Below are 21898 nucleotides of genomic sequence, written 5' to 3'. Positions count from 1 at the left end.
AAACCCTATAGTGTTATACTATATTGATTCTGTATTTACAGTTTGAAACAAATTTTAAAACTCCTGTGGACTTTAAAAGGGAGCAGGAAGACGTTCCAAGTAGCCCAAATTGTGGCGCGCTTCTTTGCTTTAAGCCACCCTCTGTGGCTCGTGCTGACTATCAGCAACTTCCTGCCTTTGAGTTACTCTACTTTCCCTAATTGTTTACAAGGCATTTGGAGTCAGATCCTATGCTACGGTCAGCCTGCCAAGTATGTATCATTGGAACAAACTTTAACAGAGCACATCTTTTCTCTTAAAGTCTGTGGCAGGGTCTGCTCTTTCTTCTGGTTTCTAACTTAATCACCTAGCAGCTACGAGCCGCTGTGAAGTCACGCAGGTAGATGTGGAGTATGCTCTGGGCCAAGGATTTTCACTTTTAGGTAAAAGAGCTGTTCTTCCTCATTCGGATAACTTGGGAGCACGTGAGCTTTCTCTGTTTCCCTGACTCACCGTACTGACCTTTCTCTAAGAAAGGGAGACCTAAGACTGTGTTGTCTTCGTTATATTACTCTTGGAGACAATATCAGTTAGACTAGATTGGAAGAAGCATGGCAGGATTATATGCTGTCAGAATGCCATCTTCCATTTAAATAAAAATGCTTCAAGTAATTATTTTTTTCCTTTTTTTTTTTTTAAGAGAATGAGAACATTTATATGTTTTTTTAGAGAACACTGATATATATTTTTATCTCTTTGAAGTAATGTTTTTGTTTGTTTTTAGCTTATTTCAGCATTTAAAAGCTTGGCTTTGCAGTATAACAAATGTTTAAAAAAAAAAAAGTGGACAATGCATTTGTAATATCTTTGGGCTAAAATCTCTGTTGCTATCAGAAAGACATTTCATTTGGCAAGACACGATGAGTTTTGAACTAATTACAGATGATGTGGTAGCTTTGGTGGTTTGCACTAAGGAAAAATAGGAGTGTTGCTTTCTCAGCTTTCCAGAGTTGTTACAATGAGAAAAACACTGAAAAGTTGCAGAGGAGCTATTAAAATTAACAGCATTCTACTTTGTTTCCTATTTCAGCGTATGCATTTTTTGCATCTTGGTGAAAGTTTTACTTACATTTTATTTACTTTAAAATCAATGCCTAGAACAGTCGAGAAAGATGAGATACGTTTCACATCTTTAGCTACAAAACAACAGTTTTTCAGTTGCTTTCAGGGCAGATCTTGTGAAGATACAAGTCTTGATTCTCTCTAGCTTTGTGTTTTCCTCCTATCAAAAGTGGTAGATTCTGGTAAAAACAACATGATTTCCATAATTAGAAATGAAAGGACTTCTGGACTTTTTTTTTTTTTTTTTTTTTTTAAAGCCATGTGATATATACGTAAGTTTTACATCTATGCCTGTTGTAAGGTCACAGTTTTCTTGCTTAAAGCTTTTTTAAAATAAGGATCTGCATCCTGCTATTGTAGGGTCCTGTTTCAAAGGTACGCATGTTAGTGGGTAATGTATTGGTGGCTCAAAGACTTCTGTAGCATTCATTGTGAACTGAGCTAGTGTTCTAGCATTCTGAACTGAAATCAAGTGTTGCCCTTGATTTTGAACTCCCCACTCTGTGGTAGTTTGACGTGAGGTGACTTATGTTATTGCTATTCCAAAGCAAGACTTTTTATAAAAGTAATTTTTTCCAGCTGAGACTGGGTTTGAGTATTTAGTCCCATGTATTTAGTCCCATGTACTTTCCCACTCAGTATTCTTGGGAGCAAGAGTCACATCTGCTAGGTCTCTTAAGCACTTTTGGCTTTGCAAAGCTGCTTTTATGAATGAAAGGTTTGTGTTTAGATCGCTTAATATCCTTTACTAAATGAGTTAGTGAAGCATGTGCAGGTAAAGCGTTGATATTTTTAGTCCTTATGCTGTTCACCTTTGTCTACCTTCCAGTCAAAGGAACTGGCAAAGATATTACAAATTATTTGTATCATCCCTGGAGTTTAGCTGGCATGTTTTACAAGACCTGACAAATTTAGTTTCCTGCTTTAATGCTTTTTTATTGGTCAATTTAATGCTTTTTTATTGTGACCTCCTTTACTCTCTCTTAATAAATCCTGGAGTAGGAGACAAATCCACCTTGCTATGAAATACATGTACATATATATATGGATGTTATTGATTACAACCATAAATTAGCACCCTGTGTGTGTGTACATGGGAGGTATTCAATTCTTATAGCCACATCTTTTACAGCTGTGGCTTCTAAGCCCTGAATGAAAGCACCTTTTGGAACATCTTGAACTTTGTGCTGATCACACTAACCTCCAAAGTCAGGTAAGTCACCCTGGGACTCTGTGCTTGAATCAGTGTCTAGCCATGGGACTGTAGCTGGAATCATTAGAAAACCCAGCTTTCCTATGAAAAATCTAGAATAGGTGAAGCTGCATCTTTCCTGAGACATTTCAATGCTAACAAAAAGATCTAGGAGAAAAAAAAAAAAGATGTGTAGAGAGGAAATAACTGATAAACTGATAAGATTTATTTGTTTTCCAAATGCCAGCTCACTGTAAATATTTTACATAACTCCTACAACCACATTTATCTTTCTTCTGGTATTACTGTGTCTTAATGGTTAAAGTTCATTCAGTATGTGGATATATGAGGAGAGTAGTCAGGTGCGGGGGCGGGATGAATTTCCCTTGGCTTTGCTGTTTGGTGATACTGGGAACTCATACAGATCAGTAGGCTTTAAATTCTCTTCAGTGAGAGAAAAGGGTTAGGAAGAAAGGAATAACCAAGGGGTGTGTGAGGCAAAGCTGTCTGTCTGCTCTACTCCAGGACTCTCTTTTTTTTTTTATTTTTTCCCAAAAGACTTCAGAAGAAATGAAACCAGAGTGAAAATCTGGAGAAATCTAACAGGGGTGCTTCAGTAGGTAAGAAAAAGCTACATGATCATATTAATTTGCATTGATAGAGGTGGGATTTGAAGATGTCACAAGAAAATTGTGTTCTTTCTCTTAATATATGCAAACAGAAGAGGGAAAATACCCCTACATCAGGTTGTTCAGCGAGATCATGCATGCAGCATGGTTATTATAAATCATAGGTGAAAGACATGTTGCCTCAAAATATCTATGATAATGTGCTTCAGGTGTATCTTTACATCCAACTGTGCATTTCTCTCTGGCAGCAATAATCTAGAGAATGGTTTTCTTTAAGTGCATAAAACATTAAAACATTGAAGCAACTGAAGATTAAACTGGGACAGTAGCTGATTATATTATATTTTGTTTTTCTTCTTTTTTTTTTTTTTTTTTTTTTAATCCTCATGAAGACTTTAAAGAATTTAGAAGCACTGTTGATCTGTTTCTTCCTCTGAGATTTATTGTATATGTATGGGTGGGTGTCTGAGAACAAACAAGGAAAAATGATGACATTAAATTATGCTGTAAAATATGTAACTTTTTATGCTGGTTTCTAAGGGATTTTAATAATTGTCACCTTGCCTTTTCACAAAATAACATTAAAGTGGTAATTGCTGTCTTAATATCGTATATAGATTATACCTATATGTATTTATATAATTAACTACTGATATATGTGTTTAGGTAGCCAAAGATACGCAGTGTTATGTTCAAATACGTTTTCATCTTAACATTTTGCTAGCTTAATATGTAGAATTGGTAATGCTCTGTGGCACTGCATGTCTCTGAGTAATTTAAGGTTTGAACTGCAGTGTCTGAGCTGTATGACTTGGTTTCCATTACATTAATTTCATTTTTGTTTAGCGAATATTGAAGAATGCACATAAGAGGCAAAAAATACTTCTGTTTATGCAGCATGTAGCCTATGACTGGAAGTTCATGTGGTTTTATGAAGATAAAGCCAAATAAACAGTGCAAGTAGGGAAATCAGTCTGCATGTATTTTAAAATTGCAGTTTCTCTGTGTATTTAAAGAAGTTGCCTGTAGTGGACTGATCTCAGAATGGGTTACTGACAGGGTATCTGACTGTAAGAGCAGGGAAGATTGTGAGTCACAAAGTTGGAAGAAGCTGGAGGATTTCAACAGAGTCTAAAGCTGCTAGGAAGTGTAGAAATAGTTGCATAGCTCAATAGCCACCAATTACTGTGTATCTTACTGTGTAACAGCAAGGGCTAGACTTTGGTACAAAATTTGAATGGTTAAATAGTTACATTACTGTGGAAAGTCAAGCCCCTTGCTAAAACATCAACTCTGTTTTGCATATATGACTGCAGGCAGTCTTACACACCCAAAACACAGTGATATTAGTGCCCTTGAGTTTTTCACAAACTCAGTATTTTGCTCTAAAAATTTCTACCATTGTTGTTACAGGAAACTAAAACTTTGGAATTAGTGGCAGCATTTTAATTTTCTGCCCTTGAATAGGTATTTTCTGGCTGTGTTGAGAGACACGTTTACGCTTTGTTGAAATCATATAGTTCTAGATGCTTACTGCTTTGGTGCATTTACTTTGCTATAAAAGGAGGTATACACAATACACTAATGAATACCAATTCTTTTTATTTTGGAAGTCATTAAAATATTTATCTACCTCCATTTAAGATTTTTGCTGATTAACATGTAAAAAAGGCTGATGTAATGATGAAAAGTAGTGAACATAGATAACCAGTAATAAAGTCTGTCAAAGTGATCAGGGAGAACTCAAGAGGGTCTGTAACTATTAGGGATATATATAGAAAATTTAAGTAAAATTTAAATATGAAGATGGCTTTTTGATGGCAAAACATTTTTATTTGGTATGGTTTTGTATATGACAGTATATATCACAGTTTTCCCTTTTCTTAGAAGTGCTTATTAAAGAAAACTGCAATGTGCAGAGACATTGATGAAGTTTTCCACAAAGTGCAAAATCAAGTTTTGCTTTCCCCTTGTCCTTTTTAAGGACCGTATGGTACCTGGAACACCTGCTGGTGTAGTACTGCAGTACTAGTAAGAGGTAAAGTGTCCCTATGTGATATCTTCCTTGAAATACAGCAGATGTGGCTTTTTCCTCCTCCAAGACATTCCAAAGAACCCTCCAAGAACTAGAACGTGGCTTAATGTCATGATACTTGGAAATGATGTTCTGTCCTTGCCTAAGGGTAGAACACAAACTCAAGCAGATTATTTGTATTCATTGCTTTTTGTTATTTACAAGACTTACAATAGTACTGCATGCCATTAATTTAGGAACTTGGAACTTAATCTCATGCTATGATGTAAGACCAGCTGCGGTTTTTCCAACGAACTGTGTTTGCAGATCCAAGATATAATTTAAAGCCCAGTGTAATGAAGTGTTAACAGCAGAATTTGGTCATTAACTTTATCTTCACAAATACTTGACTTGCTTTTCCAGTAGAACATAACTGATGTTGATGTTGAGAATATGATAAACAATCAAATTGGCTCAGCAATACAAAACTGCAGCTGGTTTCAAAAGAAATTAGAAGAACTTGTGGAAAGTGTGTTCTTCACCCAAACGTAACCTGAAAACATTTGAAACGGTCTGTGGAGAAGGGAGAATATCCCTGCATCGCTTAACTTTCTTTTTATACTTTCCTTAATCTAGTAGTAGCCATTGTCAAAGATAAGGGATTGGTCAAAATGGATCTTTGTTCTGATATGACTTTTTGGACACTAGTGGCAAGCAGATGTTCATCAAACAAAAGTGACAGAAATAAAGAGAAACAATATGCGTGGGAATGTACATATCCTGCCCCCAGCACATACCCTGAAGATATTGAGAAATCTAATGTGTGGATTAAGCTGTTATGCTGTAGCCATATCTTGGATATCCATAACAGCTTATACTGTAGCAATATCTTGGATATCCTCTCCCTCTTTATAGATTCAGTTCCTCATCATTTCACCACAGGAATTTACCCATGACTGAGAGGGGTTGCTTCTGAGAAAGATGCTTTTTGATTCCAACGAGTGTGCCTAGGAATCCCTCCAGCTGCTGGGAGGATGATCTGGCTTGTTTTTTTGCCTGCTGTCTGATTGCTTTTGTGTAATTTCTCATACATTTTTGTCTCTGCTACTAATAAGTCTAGGCAGTATCCAATCCAGCATAGATATTAGGCCTTAAAGCAATGTCAGAGAGACAGATGCTGGAGAAATTTGTGTTCAAGTCAACTCTGAAATTAGATCATAGATGACTTGTTCTCATCAGAGTTCCAGAAGTCCTGATTTTCTTTTTTTAAAGAAAAAAAAAAGAAAAAAAAGGCAGGATCCAGAGTCTACTGAAGTTATACTCTGTGTCAAACTTGAGCCTCAAATATAAGTAGCTCAAGCTATCTCTTTGTTCTGAGTGTCTGCCAGGATGAGCCAAGGTATTCAAACAATAGCCTGAGACAAAGCAGAGTTTGGATCATTCTATACTTCTAGTAGTTCAGCAGTGCTTGGTATAAAATTTGTTCTATACATATGGTAGAACAGTAGAACGTGAAGATAAGTAGCCATGCATTTTTCAAATATGCCTCTAGTGCAAGCTGTATATTAAGTATGAGATTCTTAGTGAAACCCCAATGCCTGGAATGCCTTTTTCAGTCAATTCAGTTATTTAATGGAATGTCTTTTTCAAACACATGCTTGATCATGATATCTGAGTTATGTCAGTTGACAGATAGGATGTAAGACCTCTTCCCAGAAGAAAAACCTGAGGATTAGGGTGGGTATTCCCATGAACGTGTCAGCTAAGTAACATTAAAAAAATACAAGCAAGTGTTAGCTTTTATAAAGAAAGACATAAGAAATGAAACAGAGACCATCATTATGCCCTGGCTTATTTTATTTTATTCTTTAAACTATTTAGTATACATGTGTTCTACAATTGAAAGCCTTTCAAAACTGTGTTCTTCATTGTTTAATATTCTTAAGCTTAGTGTGGCTTAATTTTGTACTTTCTTGCTGAGATTTTTCATTCCCATTTCCATTAGCATTGAGTTTTTGCTCTATTATACGCCATGTGTCTTCATTACCGGTCAACTGGCATGTTTAATTTGTAAATGAATGCTTGTTCTTATCTAAGTCTATCTTATACAGAGGCAGCCACCAAAATTTTCTTTTAAATAATGTGTGGGTGGGGATTTCCAAGGCTAGCAGGGAATCTTGGAAGCTTAATTCCCATTAATCTTGCCTTGTGAATAACTTGCTTTCACTTGAATTTGGGATTGCGGTAAATATGGCTGTATAAATCAGAACACGGTATGTCTGTGAACGGTTCATTTCAGTTATATCCTGTACATCAGTGTCCAAACTAACAGCTCTGTGTTCAAAACATGTTTGTTACAACCTGAGGGAAGAAAACATGAATTTGAAGTGTTGCTTTGAATGTATACAGCTAGAAAGCCTCCATGATGTTAATAAAATGTGCTTTTACATTTTCCCCACAATTAATAAACTTCTTCTGAGGAAATAATGCTCTGTATTTCTTACTGTGTTTGTTTTTCTAGGGAGACGTTCAAAATGGATAACTGGAAACCTCTTCTTGTTCTTCTCTTTGTATCCACCTTCTGCTCTATGGATGCACAGCAGACTGGTAATACATGAAAGAAAAGTCTCTTCAAACTCATAGCAATTCTTTTTCCCAGGTGCATCCAGTTCTGAAGAGAAAGATGAAGAATTGGTGACAGTTTATTCTTTGTTTAACTAGGGATGATATGATATATTTTTATGAAGCACATATTTATACTAGGTTAGGAGAATTGTCTGAAAAACAGAAAAATAATGTGCAATAGCTCATTAAAATTTGTTTTTAGCCTCAGACACTCTATATGAAGAACAGGGGAAAAGAAGGAGTTAATGAATGCTGAAAATTTACTAGGATAGATGGAAGATTTTTCTGCAAAAGACCAAAAGGTGTCAGATTCTGAAAAGCAAACAGGAAGCAATATTGCAATTTTATTCGATTACACATTCTGTAGGAAAACAGGGAAATTAAACAATGTTTCTTCAGTCTGTAGGAAAGCTTCTATAGCAGACGTTATCTTCCTGGCAGGTGGATCTTGGAGTATAGGGACAAAGAACTCCAAGATTTTGCAAGGCTTTTTGTGCACAATGGTCAATGGGTTTGATATTAGGGAAGATATTTGGGAATATGTTAGATAAATCTTAGATAAATCTTAAAATATCATAGGGAAGATATTAGATAAAGCATATAGAATTGCATTATGTTGCCAAAATATAGGTTTTAACTTCCTGTGTCTTCCATATGTTGTTAACTAGTTGTCAATAATACCAACTCTTAACTGATGAATTTTGAACACGTCTACCTATAAAATATTTAAAATAATGGGGGTGAGGGGTGGAGAGAAGGGAAGAGGTGAGGGGAAGAATGGAAAGGCAGAAACACAAAACACAGAATTTATTTCATGAAAAATAAAATGTACATTTGGTTCTTCCTTGCTCATGAACAAAGCTAAAGAAACTATAATAATTCATTCTTTTTTGTCATCTTCCTTGAGCAGCTTGCAGAAAAGCCACGTTGGCAGATGTTGTCTTTTTAGTGGATACTTCAACAAATGTTGCCCAGGAAAACATTCAGAAGGTGATTGAATTCCTCTCCTCACTGGTCTCAGATCTTGACATCGGCCATGATGCAATCCAAGTTGGGCTGGCACAATACAGTGATGAAACTTACCAAGTGTTCTTGCTGAATCAGTATTTATCAAAAACTCGTGTTTTGGAGCAGATTGGGGATTTACCATATAACGGTGGAGAACCGTACACAGGGAAAGCTCTGGATTTTGTCAGCACAACATATTTCAATGAATCTGCTGGTAGCAGAGCTAAGGTTTATGTCCCACAGTTAATGATTCTTATCACCAGTGGAGAATCCAGTGATGAAGTAGAATTGCCTGCCAAGAAACTGAGACACAGAGGCATTTCCATTTATGTTGTCGGAGTTGGTGTCCGGAATACATCTGAGCTTCAGCAAATAGCCAGCAAACCTTTCGATAAATATCTGTATAACATCAAAAGTTTCGATGACCTTCCTGCTCTCTCCACAAAGCTTTTGAAAAACTTCTGCTTTACAATTGAAAGCCAGGTTGAAGGTAAGCATTTGTCCTTATAGTGGTACCATTTCAGTTGTTCATACTGTGTAATTGTGAGAAAAGGTGTAGAAAAGTGGATGTGGTTTTGATGTTATTTTACACCAGCGATACTGTCATATAATACACTTGAAAATAATGGGGATAATTTTAATTAGGTCACTGTTCAGGATGGACATCCCTGTTCTTTTTAACATGTTTCAGTGCCTGTGTTGAAGTCATTGAGGTTTAATTATTAACAAAGGAAATTAATCTTATACTTGGTGCTCTCTGTAAGCAGAGCCTTAATGTATTGCAAAGAAAACCAGGGTCAGATTCACAGATTCTTTGAAATGCATTCAATTTGATGTTTTTAGAGCTGGTAGAGACTTTTATAGAAAATGTTTTGTTTTGATGTCATTGAACAGTTTATCTGAATTATTTCTCAGTCAAGCTATGTTTTTTGTAACTATCTTAATTCTTCCAAAAACCTAGTTAAGAGATTGTCACTCCTAGAATGTTCAGAAATGAAGGGGAGCCATATTTTCCCATCCTTTCAGTATACTTGCTGAACAGCAGAATTCACAGAAAATGTACTTTGAAGGAATTTATATGTATATATATAAAGAGGCATGGTAGCAAAACTAAAATCAAAACAAAAAATGGTGTTTATATCACTTATAAATATTTAAAATATAAAATTTAATTTGTAAATACATTATATTGTTTCTTAGTTTTGCAGAGGTCAATGTGGTTCTCTCAATGAGAAAAGTTAGGGATTAGAGGCTGTGCTGGTATTTAGGCAGTTGGTTTTAATCCCCTTTTCCATCATAAACTGTTATACCGAAGGGTGCGTTTAGGCCCAGTGTCATCTGACTTCCACCTGACTTGCCCTCCTGAAATGTGTGTCTCTTTCCAATGACTGTAAGTGAAGTTAGAATAATTTTATTAATGTTCTGGTGCCTCCTCTGATATTTAAAGGGTCTGTCTGCCTTTTGGAACAATTCCTCATGGGATTGTTAGGAAGGTGAGTTTATTCTGAAGTGTTCAGTTGGGTTAAAGTCTTAAACGCAACCTAGATTCCAGCTGATATAGAGGACCTTGTTTAATGGAATATCACTAGAATGGAATGATAAAACATACAATCTCACTCCCAAAGTAGTAAGTAGAAGATTCGGTTGGAGGCAGATGAAACTTCTATCTGTATAAATACTGTCAGGTGTAAAGGTTTCTCAAGACATTTTAAAGCCATTTTTTAGATGGCTGCTTTCTTTAGAATTCTTTGTTTAATTTTTCAAAATATAATTCAACAGTAATTGAATAGCATGATTCATGGTATGTTGTAGATGTAGAGCTTAAGTCCAAATTTAAAACTGTGAAGATCAATGAAAAGGTTCTTGTTTAGATTGCATTCAAAGCCAGGTCTGGATATACGTTGACAGTATTTCAGCAACTCATTTATTACATTTTTTTTTCCTCTCTGCAGCATTTGCAAAACAATATGCTGATATTATTTTCCTCATTGACTCCACTGCGACCACGAAGCATTCAGCATCTGACAGAGTAAAACATTTCATCTCCCAAATAGTCGAACAGCTAGATGTTGGGACTGACAAGTATAGGATTGGCCTAGCCCAGTTTAATGGTGTGGGAGAGGTGGGGTTTGCGCTGAACTCTTATGAAAAGAAAGAAGAGATCCTTGACCACATTCAGCGCATCGTTCTCACTGGAGACTCATCACAGGATGGAATTGCCTTGGAGTCTTTGCTGGAAACCTTGTTTACGGATACTTTTGGAAGCCGGATCAACGAAGGCACTCCACAGACTGTAGTGATCTTCACGTCCTCTGGATCCAGTAAAAATATCATGGGGGCAATCCGGATGTTAGAGGAGATGGGAGTGAAAAATTTCACAGTTGAAGTTGAAGACTTTGACAGGGTAGAAACAATGGAAATCTACCCCTCTAATGCAACTTACGTTTATGGAGCAAACAACATTGAGTTTGTGCAACAGAGAATTGTTACTGGTGTGGAAGCCTCAGTCCAGAATCTTTATGAACTTGATCAAACGGTGCCAGCAGGTATGGTGCATCAAAAGAGCAAAACTTTGGTAGTCTTGAAGGGTTGGCTGCACTGGAGTTGCCTTTTCTGACTGAGGGAACAATTTTCCTTGGATTTTCCTTGGGTTTTGTTTCCAAAAAATGGCCATAGGAGAGTTTGAATTTAACCACAGAATAACTTCCCTAATATCCCAAGTTTTCCTGATTTGCAGTCACTCTACAGTACAGTGAGGAAAGCCACCTGTCTTGCAAAGTTTGCTGTAGTGGGCAAAAGGGGGCAGTTAAAGAAATCACTGAAATAAACATGATCTCTTGACTGAAAATCAATACATAAATCTCTGCTCTTCAGCACTTTTAGGATTTGGATTTAATGTGCTATTGTAGCAGCATCTTGCATATTACCTTGAGTCTCATCTGTAACAGTGTTCTGACTGTCTCACCAACTATCCCACAGTGTGACCTACGTTAATCTTATCTTCCTTTTGTTTATTTTACTTTTAGTGTGTTCCAGTGCAACTATTGCAGACATTGCATTTCTTGTGGATGAATCCAGCAAAGTTGGGTCAAAAAATTTCCAGCTGATCAGGGCATTTCTCTTAAAAGTTGTTGATGCCCTGGATATTGGTCCAAGGAATGTAAGAGTTGGGCTAGTGCTGTACAGTGATGAACCAAGACTAGAGTTCACCCTGAACACATTCAAGGATAAACTGGAAATCCTGAACTACCTAAAGAATTTACCATATCGAGGTGGACGAACATACACTGGAGCAGCCATTGAATTTCTAAGGAATAAGGTTTTTACTCGAGAGGCAGGCAGCAGGAAGAGAAAAGGAGTGCAACAAATTGCTGTGGTTATCACTGATGGTCAGTCCTTGGACGATTATACTAAACCAGCATCTAAACTAAGACGTAAAGGTGTCACTGTCTATGCTGTGGGCATCCAGAATACCACAGAGAGCAGCAAGCTTGATAAAATTGCAACATATCCCCCAAAGAATCATGTCACCACCCTGAAGAATTTTCTACAGTTGTCAAATATCAGATGGAAAATAAATAAACGGCTTTGTAATGATATTGTGAAAAGTACATTTGTAGTCCCATTACAATCGCAGAATGTGAAAGAAGGTAAGAAGCACACATAAAAATGCCATTTCAGTGGTGCCAGGCTTGTTGCTGATATGTACACCATCTGTACTTAATTCAAGAGGAAATAAAAATTCAGACAGATTTTAGAGATGTTTATAAAATTCTGTTGCTGATGGACCTGAATGTCCTCCAGCTGAGATTTGCCCTGCTTGGAACCCTCCCCTATTTATTCCTGCCTTTTGGGGGAAGCAAGTGTCAGGAAGCCTTTGCTGCTTTCACTTGAGCAAATTCCAAGTCTCCCTCACATTCAGGTGAACATGATTCTGCTCAGGATTCTTCAGGTTAGTTGTAGTGGTTCCAACAGCTTAACAACATTTACAGGTAGACTGAGTCACGTCTCAGTTACTTGAATCCAGGTTATTTTTTCCATGACATCTCTCCTTTAATGTTCTTTGCACTTGTCAAAACCATGTGAAGTTTATAGTAATTCTGAATTCTGACACTGATGAAATATTGTCATCTCTCACCTCTAGGAGTAGCTAGGCCATGCTGTTAATACCAGTTCAGGAGGCTAGTCTCATGATACAAATCCTAGTAATATTTTTATTTTCACACCTAAATTCTACCCAGTATCTCCCAGTAAAGTCTCTTACCATTCTTTTTCAAATTAGCTTTGTTTCTAGATACACTTCCTTTTTTTTGTCTTTTCAGGCTGTCACACTGTTACTGTACCTCATCTTATCTACTTTTATTCTATTTTTCTCACATTAATAACTGTTGCAGTCCTGACTTCTATTTCATCCTGCTTGCTATCCTTTTACAAGTAACAGTACCAGTAACAATGGGTTTCATTACTCCATTTTATCTTCTTGACATATTTTATTTTTGTAGAGAAGTTTGGACATCTCTTATCCTATTTATTGAACACCCAAGATTTTACAAGATTTTTGGACTGAAAGGCTTTTCTCAAATAAAATTACTTTTGTTTAGGTACCTATTTGTGAGGATTGCAAAGTTGTTAAGTGATTTTTCTCACTCTTGGAAGTGTCAAAACTTTTGTAACTCCCCCTTTCCATCCCCTACCCTCCTCCTCCCCCCCCCCCCCCCCCCCCCCCCCCCGTCTTTTTTTCTTACTAATTAGGTTGCGTGAACACAGAGGAAGCTGACATTTATTTCTTGATCGATGGCTCTGGCAGCATACAACGCAATGATTTTGAAGACATTAAAACATTTGTGAATGAGACTACCAGAATGTTCCAAGTTGGTGCCAACAATGTTCGTATTGGTGTGGTTCAGTATGCATCTGCGCCAAAGAAAGAATTCGTGATTGGCCAGCACAACCAAATGGATGATTTAATAAAGGCAATTAGTAATATTGAACAAATAGGGGGAGGTACAAGAACTGGAGATGCATTAATATATATGAAAAGTCTGTTCCAAATGGCGTCTAGGGAAAATGTTCCACAGATCCTGGTAGTGATTACAGACGGTAAATCTGAAGATGAGGTGAAGCAAGCAGCAGGTGAGCTGAGGCAACAAGGGATCACTATCTATGCCATCGGCATCAAGGAAGCTGTTCAACAACAGTTGGAGGAAATAGCAGAAACAAGAGTGTATTTCGTGAATGACTTTGATTCCCTGAAAAATATTAAAGAAGGAATTGTGCAAAATATCTGTTCAACAAATGGTAAGAGCATCTCCTAAGCCTGATCCTTTCCAAGCAGCTAGTGTTAGAATGTACTTACATGTTTTGTTAATACTGAAAATGATATTGCTACATATCAGAAATAAAGACTTGTGTGTTGGTAATCTCGTACTTTGCCATTTCAAGACTAGGTAACCTTCTTTCAATGTACAGATTTTACTAGTCAATGAGCAATATAAAATAAAGCTAAGTAGCAGAAATTGAAATTCTTCAACTGGGAAAGTGCCCTATAGTAAAAGTCTAAGTACTTGTTCTTTGTCTTGACCCAACCACATTTTGTGAGAAGAGACAAAGAACCCAGTGATAATTGCCTGCAGTCTAACACCGGGTACTTGTGGTTCTGAACAGGTAAGCAGTCTGAGCACTGCAGAACACTTGTCTTTCACAAGGAGATAAATTCTGATTTTTCAATACCCAAGTCGGGGGATGTTTTTCCGACATGTGCAAGCTACTCTTATCCAGGGATTGTGTATGTCTCTTTCTGCACCACATAATAGCTTGGAGGAAAGCGGCTGTATCAAGTAGCAGAATTCTTTCTCTTGAAGTTGGGGGATGAACAAAGGCATCTCGAGCACTCTCCAGCCTTTGTTTACATGTTAGCTGTTAAGCCTCCAGTTCACCTTCTGCAGTCAGTTATTTTTGACAGATCTACTGACGACATCTACCCACCCATTCTATCATTTACTGTCTTTTGGGTTTTGATCCTGCTGAAATGTTCTTTTTTTTTTTTTCTTTTTTCCTTTTTTCTTAGTCTGTAAAAACGTGAAAGTTGATGTTGTTTTCCTCGTGGATGGCTCAGAGAGTGTCCGTTCAGATGACTTTCAGAAGGTAAAGGATTTCATGCAGTCATTTGCGAACAACGTAGATGTTGGGCTTGATAATGTTCGAATCGGCTTGCTTCAGTTCAGCTCTAAAATGAGAGAAGAGTTCCAGCTTGACAGATATAACACTGCAGATGATATGGGGAAAGCCATTCAGAAAATGAAGCAGATTAGAACAGGAACACAGACTGGGAAAGCACTGAACCTTGCTGCCCCTTACTTTGATCGACCTAAAGGAGGACGTCCTGAATTGAAACAATACCTAATAGTGGTCACTGATGGGGAATCCCACGATTCTGTAGTAAAACCAGCCAGGGCCATACGGAAGAAAGGCGTAACTATATTTGCTATCGACATGCTCCGTGCCAACAATTCGCAGCTTTTGGAGATTACCGGCAGTCAAGACAAAGTGTTCTTTGAGAATGACTTTCACTTCATACAAAAGCAGATTCTCTTTGAAATTTGTAATCAACAGGATTGTAAGTAGTGATGATATCCATCTCTGTATTTTTCTTTTGTTATTTTTTTTGTCTTTTCCTTTTTATTTTTCTTTTTCTTTCCTGTTAATTCTTTGTAAGGCAACATTTTTTTTTCTGTTCCTGGTATGATATAAAGCTCTGTTCTCCATAATGATACACAGTGGCAGTGGAATGAAAAGCAGTATAAAAACATAGACTTGTTCTTTTTATAGGGTGTGATCTCATTCTTTTTCTTACGAGAAGGTAGGTAAATATTTCCCCTTCTTTAAGGAAGACACCCAAGCTTTTGCTTTCAGGCTTCTGCAGTGTCTTTGCATTTTAAGATTACAGCTGGAATATGGAAACAAAAATCCCTACACAAAGGGTTGAAAGAGAGAAAGGGGTGAGGGAGAGAGACAGAATTATAACCTTGTTTCTTTGTTTCTTCTGTTTTCAATAATAGTATGCAAGAAAGGGGCTGAGGAAGAGAGACAGAATTATAACTTTTTTGTTTTGTTTTGTTTTTGTTTCCACTACCAGTGTGCAAGAGAGCAGAAGTTGCTGATATCATCTTTCTAGTGCATGGATCATCTGGTGTTACAGACCTGCAATTTAAAAATGTGCATCATCTGATAGAAGCAGTAGTTAATACCTCAGTGGTTGGGGTGGACAAAGTTCAGTTTGGTGTTGTGGTCTATAGCTCTACGCCTGAGGTGTATTTTTCATTGAATTCATATGCCTCCAAGTCTCAGATTAGAAAAAAAATATTCAACTTGAAGCCTCTGCCAGGCAAGCCCTTTACCGCAAGAGCTTTGAACTTTGCCCGGCAGAGATTTGATGTGAACCATGGTGGACGTCCATCGTATCTCGCTGTCACTAGGATCCTTATTCTTATTACTGATGAACCAACTGTACCATCAGATAAAGCCAACCTTCCTATGGCCATAAGAGCTTTGAAGGAGGATGAAATCAACTTAATTGCTGTTGGAATAAGCAAAGCAGACAGAGCAGAACTTAAAGAGATTACTGAAGATCAAGAAAGATTATACTTTGCACAGAACTATGATGCACTGGAAAGCATACATAAAAACCTTGCTCAAATCGTGTGTGAGAAATCTAAGCCAGGTAAAGATACTTTTGGATAGATCTACTAGGTCTTTTTCTACCACTTATGCAGACTGTTAAAAGCAAAGATTGGTGTTAAATATATTTTGTGGACGTAATAGGAGGATAAGTGGAAAAGTCTGGTGACAGTTCTCTCCTTAAAATGCAGTACATATTAAATGCAATCTCAAAAGTTACCTTCTACTGATGGGCTTCCATCAGCTATTTTCAAGAGGCTTCTTACACTGATAAATGGAGGCAGATTTCGTCTAAGTCCTAGCAACTAATTTTCTTTAACACAATGCAATTCTCTACACTTGAGCAGTGCCCTGGCTCCCCCATATATTGAGGCCATTCTCTCTTGAGGATCCTGTTTCTCTGTGATCCCTTCTACTCTTCTTTCTCTCATTTTCTGTCTAGAAGATAGGTAGTTTACAGTCAGAGTCTTTAGTTTATTGTTAAAGCTTCGTTAAAAGTGAGATGGTGTTTATCCCTGCATCTATTCTGTTATGGGGCACAGTTAACTATTTTTGATTTATGCATGGAAAAGTAGTTGATGATAGATTTACTTCTTAAAGGCAAAGAGTTTCCACTTCCTTCCACTCATTTCCCTTTTCTGATTTCTTTCTTGTAGTCACCCAAATCAGTAAGATTCTGTGCAGTAATGCATTCCCTCAAGTGTTAGGATGGATATGATACAGCATTCAGATGGTACACTGTTAGGTCCCAGCAAGGGAAAGCTATTGTAATAAAACTTTTGCTTTATTCTGTGTGGAAAAAAATGTAAAGGACACAAATTGCAGTGCTTCCAGGGTAAAGACAGGCACCATGGCTATGCTGGAAGGGTAAACTTCCCGCTAATCAGGCAGACCAGCTCAATAATTGTCCACGATGGCTGGAAAGATGGCTTCTTGTCCATCCTTTTTTCTTGCTGCACAACAAACAGTATCAGGTTCTCTCTACCAAGCAATTAGATCCAGTGAAATACACCTTTGACACCTTGAATAGAAGCTGCCAATAAATCTTGCATATTTGCAACTCTGCTTATAACATATTTGGAACTCTGCTTAGGCAATGAAAATGACAGGCAAGAAATTTCTCCACTTCAGGGAGAAACTTTCTCCACAGAAGTCATGCAATTCAAGTGCTTTTTCCCCAAAGTGGCCTTTCAGGTACCAAGAGAGGATGAATATTTTGAGTGAGGTAGTCATACTGATTTAACTTTATTGGTAGGTAAAATCTGACATACCTCAGCTGAGGGGTTGACAGTGGTTACAAGTTCTGTTTTGTTATGACTCCCCCAGGCAGTCGTTTAGTTGTTATGTAAAGAACTGTGTTTCCTTCTGCAAGTTAATGCTGGGAAAAAATTACTTTTCACAGAATCACAGAATCACAGAATCTCTAGGTTGGAAGAGACCTCAAGATCATCGAGTCCAACCTCTAACCTAACACTAACAGTCCCCACTAAACCATATCCCTAAGCACTACATCTAAACGTCTTTTGAAGACTTCCAGGGATGGTGACTCCACCACCTCCCTGGGCAGCCTGTTCCAGTGTCTAACAACCCTTTCAGTAAAGAAATTCTTCCTAACATCTAACCTAAAACTCCCCTGGAGCAACTTTAGCCCATTCCCCCTCGTTCTGTCACCAGGCACATGGGAGAACAGGCCAACCCCCACCTCACTACAGCCTCCTTTAAGGTATCTGTAGAGAGCGATAAGGTCGCCCCTGAGCCTCCTCTTCTCCAGGCTGAACAAGCCCAGCTCCTTCAGCCGCTCCTCATAGGACTTGTTCTCCAGGCCCCTCACCAGCTTTTATCTCATGGAAGGTCACAGGGTTGAAGTTAGATGATGGATAGATGATGTCTTTGCATGACCTCTCTGTGAACAGCTTTTGTGAGTAAAAGCTTACACTGAAGAGAAAAAGGAAAGGTTAAACAGTGCCAAAATTATGTTCCTCAATAATTTTGTTGTTGTTTTGTGTTCCTTCCCTGCTTTTTCCATAAGTTTGCAACGAACAAGTGGCAGACCTGATGTTCTTGATGGATGGATCAGGAAGCATATCAAACAGTAACTTTTCTGTCATGAAGACCTTCATGAAAGATGTTTTGGACAGTTTTGTTATTTCTAAGAACAGAGTGCATGTTGGGGTAGTCCAGTACAGTGCTGAACCCCAGAAAGAATTTTCTCTCAATGAGTACTACAATAACATCATCATAAAGGAACGCATCGACAGAATCGAACAAATGCAATCCACTACATACACTGGGAAAGCACTGAGGTTTGTTCATAGTCTTTTTGAGCCTGCCCATGGAGGCCGCAAGAAGAGAGGAGTTTCACAGAACCTCGTTGTGATTACAGACGGGAACTCTCATGACGATGTGGAGGATGCAGCTGTGGCTTTGAGAGGTGATGGGGTACATGTCTTTGCAGTTGGCATAGGGCTTATAAATGCCTTTGATCTGCTTCGAACAGCTGGTGATGCAAGGAGAGTGTTCACAGTGGAGAACTTTGATGCCCTGAAAAACATCAAGAGGACTGTTGTCAATAAGCTCTGTGAATCCAAAGACTGTCCTAGCGAGGGTAAGCAATGTAAATGTTTTGTTGGGTATATAATGGTAAATATCTACATGGCTGCAGGCACACCCTGTCAGAAGTAACAAAACTATCTAGGAAGCAATGCAGCTGTTTTACCAAAGAACTCTGCTCAGGTTACTCAGTTTTGTATCTTTCTAAATGTGCACTTTCTTCAGTCAAGAACTATTATGCTTTTTGCTAGATAGCTTCTGAGGTGAGACAATGCTTCACATCTAGCATTCACATTCATAGCTCCTCAGTGTCTAAAAGGAGACAGAGAAGACATGCCCTCATTCTAATCACAAGAAAAGAAAAGAAAAAAAATACAGTTTGGTGATATTTATAAAAGAGCCTTTCAAAAAAACTAACTTTTCCGTCTACAGCTGACCATGACCATCCTGCTCCAAAGGGTCTGTCAGTAGCAGCTGTTGACAAAAGTCCTACACTGGCACTGTTGAGAAGGGAGTGTGGGAAAATCCAGCCTTGGTTATGCAGGAAGTATTGGCATGGTGTGAGCAGCAAATTCACAGTAATGCTGAGATGCTACCCAAAAGCTTTCCCTACATAAGAAACAGGAGGCAGTATTTCCTACTACATCTGATTGGTGGCAAGGGTAGATTGGATGCCCTTCCAGGGATGCTGCACAGCCTGAGAAGCTCTCAACCCTAAATCGAGCAAAAGGTTCAGTTGTGCCTTTGATTAATGTAGCAACTTTTATCAGGTGTTGGATCCTGTTTTTGTATCTGAATTTATTCTAATATGGTGCTGCAGTATCAGTCACCTAGTCGTGGGAAGATGGAGGCAGAAAACCCACAAAATTGTTCTTTAAAATTAGGTACTCATTCCAGTTACACAGAAGGATAATACTGTAGGTGTTTCTTAAATTGCAATAGAAAAGGTGGCAAATGACAAATCAAAAAGATGATTTTTTTTCCACTGAATGTAAAGAAGGGACCTGCTGGGGTGTAAATGGGTGAGATTGATTAGGGACAGCGGGAAGAAAATGTGCTGGAGCAGTTCTCTTTCTGTGATCCCATTTTTACAGGGACTGTGACTGTCCTTAAAGCCCCTCTTCCCTGCATATTTACCATAAAGATAACATCTTAAAAGAGTCAGATACACGCTGTTTATTGTCTTTGTTATACCATAAAACTGATCATACCTATCTCTCCACGTTTAATTCCCCTAGTGATCAGAAACTCACTGTGAGGAAGGCACACTGTGATGACCACACTCCTTGTCTAAGGCTTTTTGTAACAATGGTTAAACAAATAGAAATAACTTCACAAAATCATTGAACAAATAAAGTTAACTCTGCTGCACCCTGGGCTTGAGAGATCTTAAACACAGCAAAACTGGCTGATGTTTGCTGGAATGGTGGGGTCCAAAAAAAAGTGTTGAATCTTCCCTCCCAAAGCCAGAAGCTGCTGTCTATGTTAATGCTGTCTGCTCAGGTGGTTTTCAGAGAGGATAGCGTGGCCCTAGCCCTTTTTTCCCCATCAAAAACAGAGCAAACCTCCACCTGAAAAGGCATCCCCTGGCTCCTGAAAACAAACAAAGGGCTGCTGGGGAAGCAGAGTGCACGGATGTGGAATACCATGAGTGAGGCACTAGCATCTCCTGGTGTCTCATGGCCAGAGAACAGGGAGATTTAAGGGAAGATGGAACAGTAAACTCAATGTATATATCTACAGACATACTTTTTAAGTTTAGAGAGAACAAAATTAAGGAAAGCATGTTGGTTCTGATCTTAATGATTTATATGCTTTTAAGATTTAGATCAACTTGTCTCATAAACCAATGATGTATTTCCTATGAAGCCTTTGTTATCTTGGCTGGGAATCTGTTTTCCTGTATTCACTAATCTTCTTTCCCATAACAATTCTTAACTCCCCTTTCTCCAGTCACCATCTTCTAAACTGACAGACTTTTAATTTAAGAACTGTATTCCAGGTATGAAAAGTCAACAGAGGGGAAAAAGATACCTTTGCAGCACAAAGATAGGCCAGTTTAACAAAGTGGATGTGTGTGGGGAGAACAGGTGATTAGGAAAACAGGTTAGCTACACAGAAGTACTTAGCCCTGCAAATAAACGGACTATTGGCAGAGTATGGAAGCTGTTTTATGCATTCTCATATGCAACACAACAAAACAGAAGTGGATGCTTTACTGCTGTTTTGGTACTGTTGTCGCTGGTACATGAGGAGTTTGCAGGTAACGCTTCTAAGAGCTAAGCAGTGTGGATGATCAGGGCTAAACTGGTGAGTCCATGACTGCCCTTTGCGTTTCCTCCAAAAGATGTGGTTAAAAAAAAAATAAAAAATCTCATTTTGAAATGAGATTCACATATCTTCTGTGTGCTGGATGTGAACACATACTGCAAAGTTTACTGGAACACATCTTGTAAGTTTAATGCCCATGGAAATGTCTCATGAGAAAATCCATACAGAATTAGAAAAAATGCCATTCCTGAGCTGATGGTGGCCTTTGCATCACAGGTGTTCTGTGAATCTTGAAATCAGATGGGCAACCTCATAAACTCTGGCTAAGGGGCATGACCGTGTTGTGTTTTTATATGTATGTGTGTGTAGATATATTTAACTGTTTAAGAAAAATATTTACTTGCTGTGAACTACACAGAAAAGCTGTGTAGATTTCTTATGCTGTTCCAAGGTCTGAATGTCATTTGGAAAAATTGCATGTCACAGACTACCTTGCAGAGTGATGGATGGTGATGCATCTAGGGACACAATAAAATCCGGCATAACACATGAAGAATCAAGGTACAGAAGAAATAAGCCAAGTAGTTGGGCTGCTTAACTAGGGCAAGAGGAGTAACAGGCCACATCACAACATTTGCTGTTATTATCAGGAACTATGCAAGCAATTCTGTAACTGAGGTAGCCCTCACCTTACAGCAGCTGTTAATCATGGTGGCTATCAGATATTGTCTGTAGAGGATGCTGCCACTATATCTTTTGTTTCTTTGGCCTGTTGTTCTACGTTTGCATGTAGTATCTGATCTTGTGGCAAAATGATAAAGCACAGTCAGC

The 21898-nt window shown here is 38.1% G+C and overlaps 1 protein-coding gene across 3 annotated transcripts in view; it reads left to right on the top strand.

Moving 5' to 3' along the window:
- The first annotated feature begins 285 nt into the window (after positions 1-285).
- Positions 286-21898, top strand: part of LOC101802198 (collagen alpha-6(VI) chain) — a 50391-nt gene continuing 28778 nt past the window's right edge. Inside the window, exons 1-11 of one of the 3 annotated variants that reach the window (XM_013106489.5) lie at positions 286-422; positions 2234-2314; positions 2852-2913; positions 7458-7543; positions 8472-9059; positions 10522-11115; positions 11596-12219; positions 13322-13867; positions 14637-15185; positions 15705-16289; positions 18276-18851. In XM_013106489.5, coding sequence (XP_012961943.4) covers positions 7471-7543; positions 8472-9059; positions 10522-11115; positions 11596-12219; positions 13322-13867; positions 14637-15185; positions 15705-16289; positions 18276-18851 — 4135 coding nt within the window. In that variant the 5' untranslated portion in view covers positions 286-422; positions 2234-2314; positions 2852-2913; positions 7458-7470. Of the gene's footprint in view, positions 423-2233; positions 2315-2696; positions 2914-7422; positions 7544-8471; positions 9060-10521; positions 11116-11595; positions 12220-13321; positions 13868-14636; positions 15186-15704; positions 16290-18275; positions 18852-21898 lie in introns of those variants that run through there. The other 2 variants (XM_005027075.6, XM_072033429.1) reach the window with 2 other exon arrangements.

Source organism: Anas platyrhynchos, chromosome 2, assembly GCF_047663525.1.
Source record: "Anas platyrhynchos isolate ZD024472 breed Pekin duck chromosome 2, IASCAAS_PekinDuck_T2T, whole genome shotgun sequence".
In the NCBI taxonomy this organism is placed as follows: Eukaryota; Metazoa; Chordata; class Aves; order Anseriformes; family Anatidae; genus Anas; species Anas platyrhynchos.
This window is presented reverse-complemented; position numbering and strand designations above follow the sequence as displayed.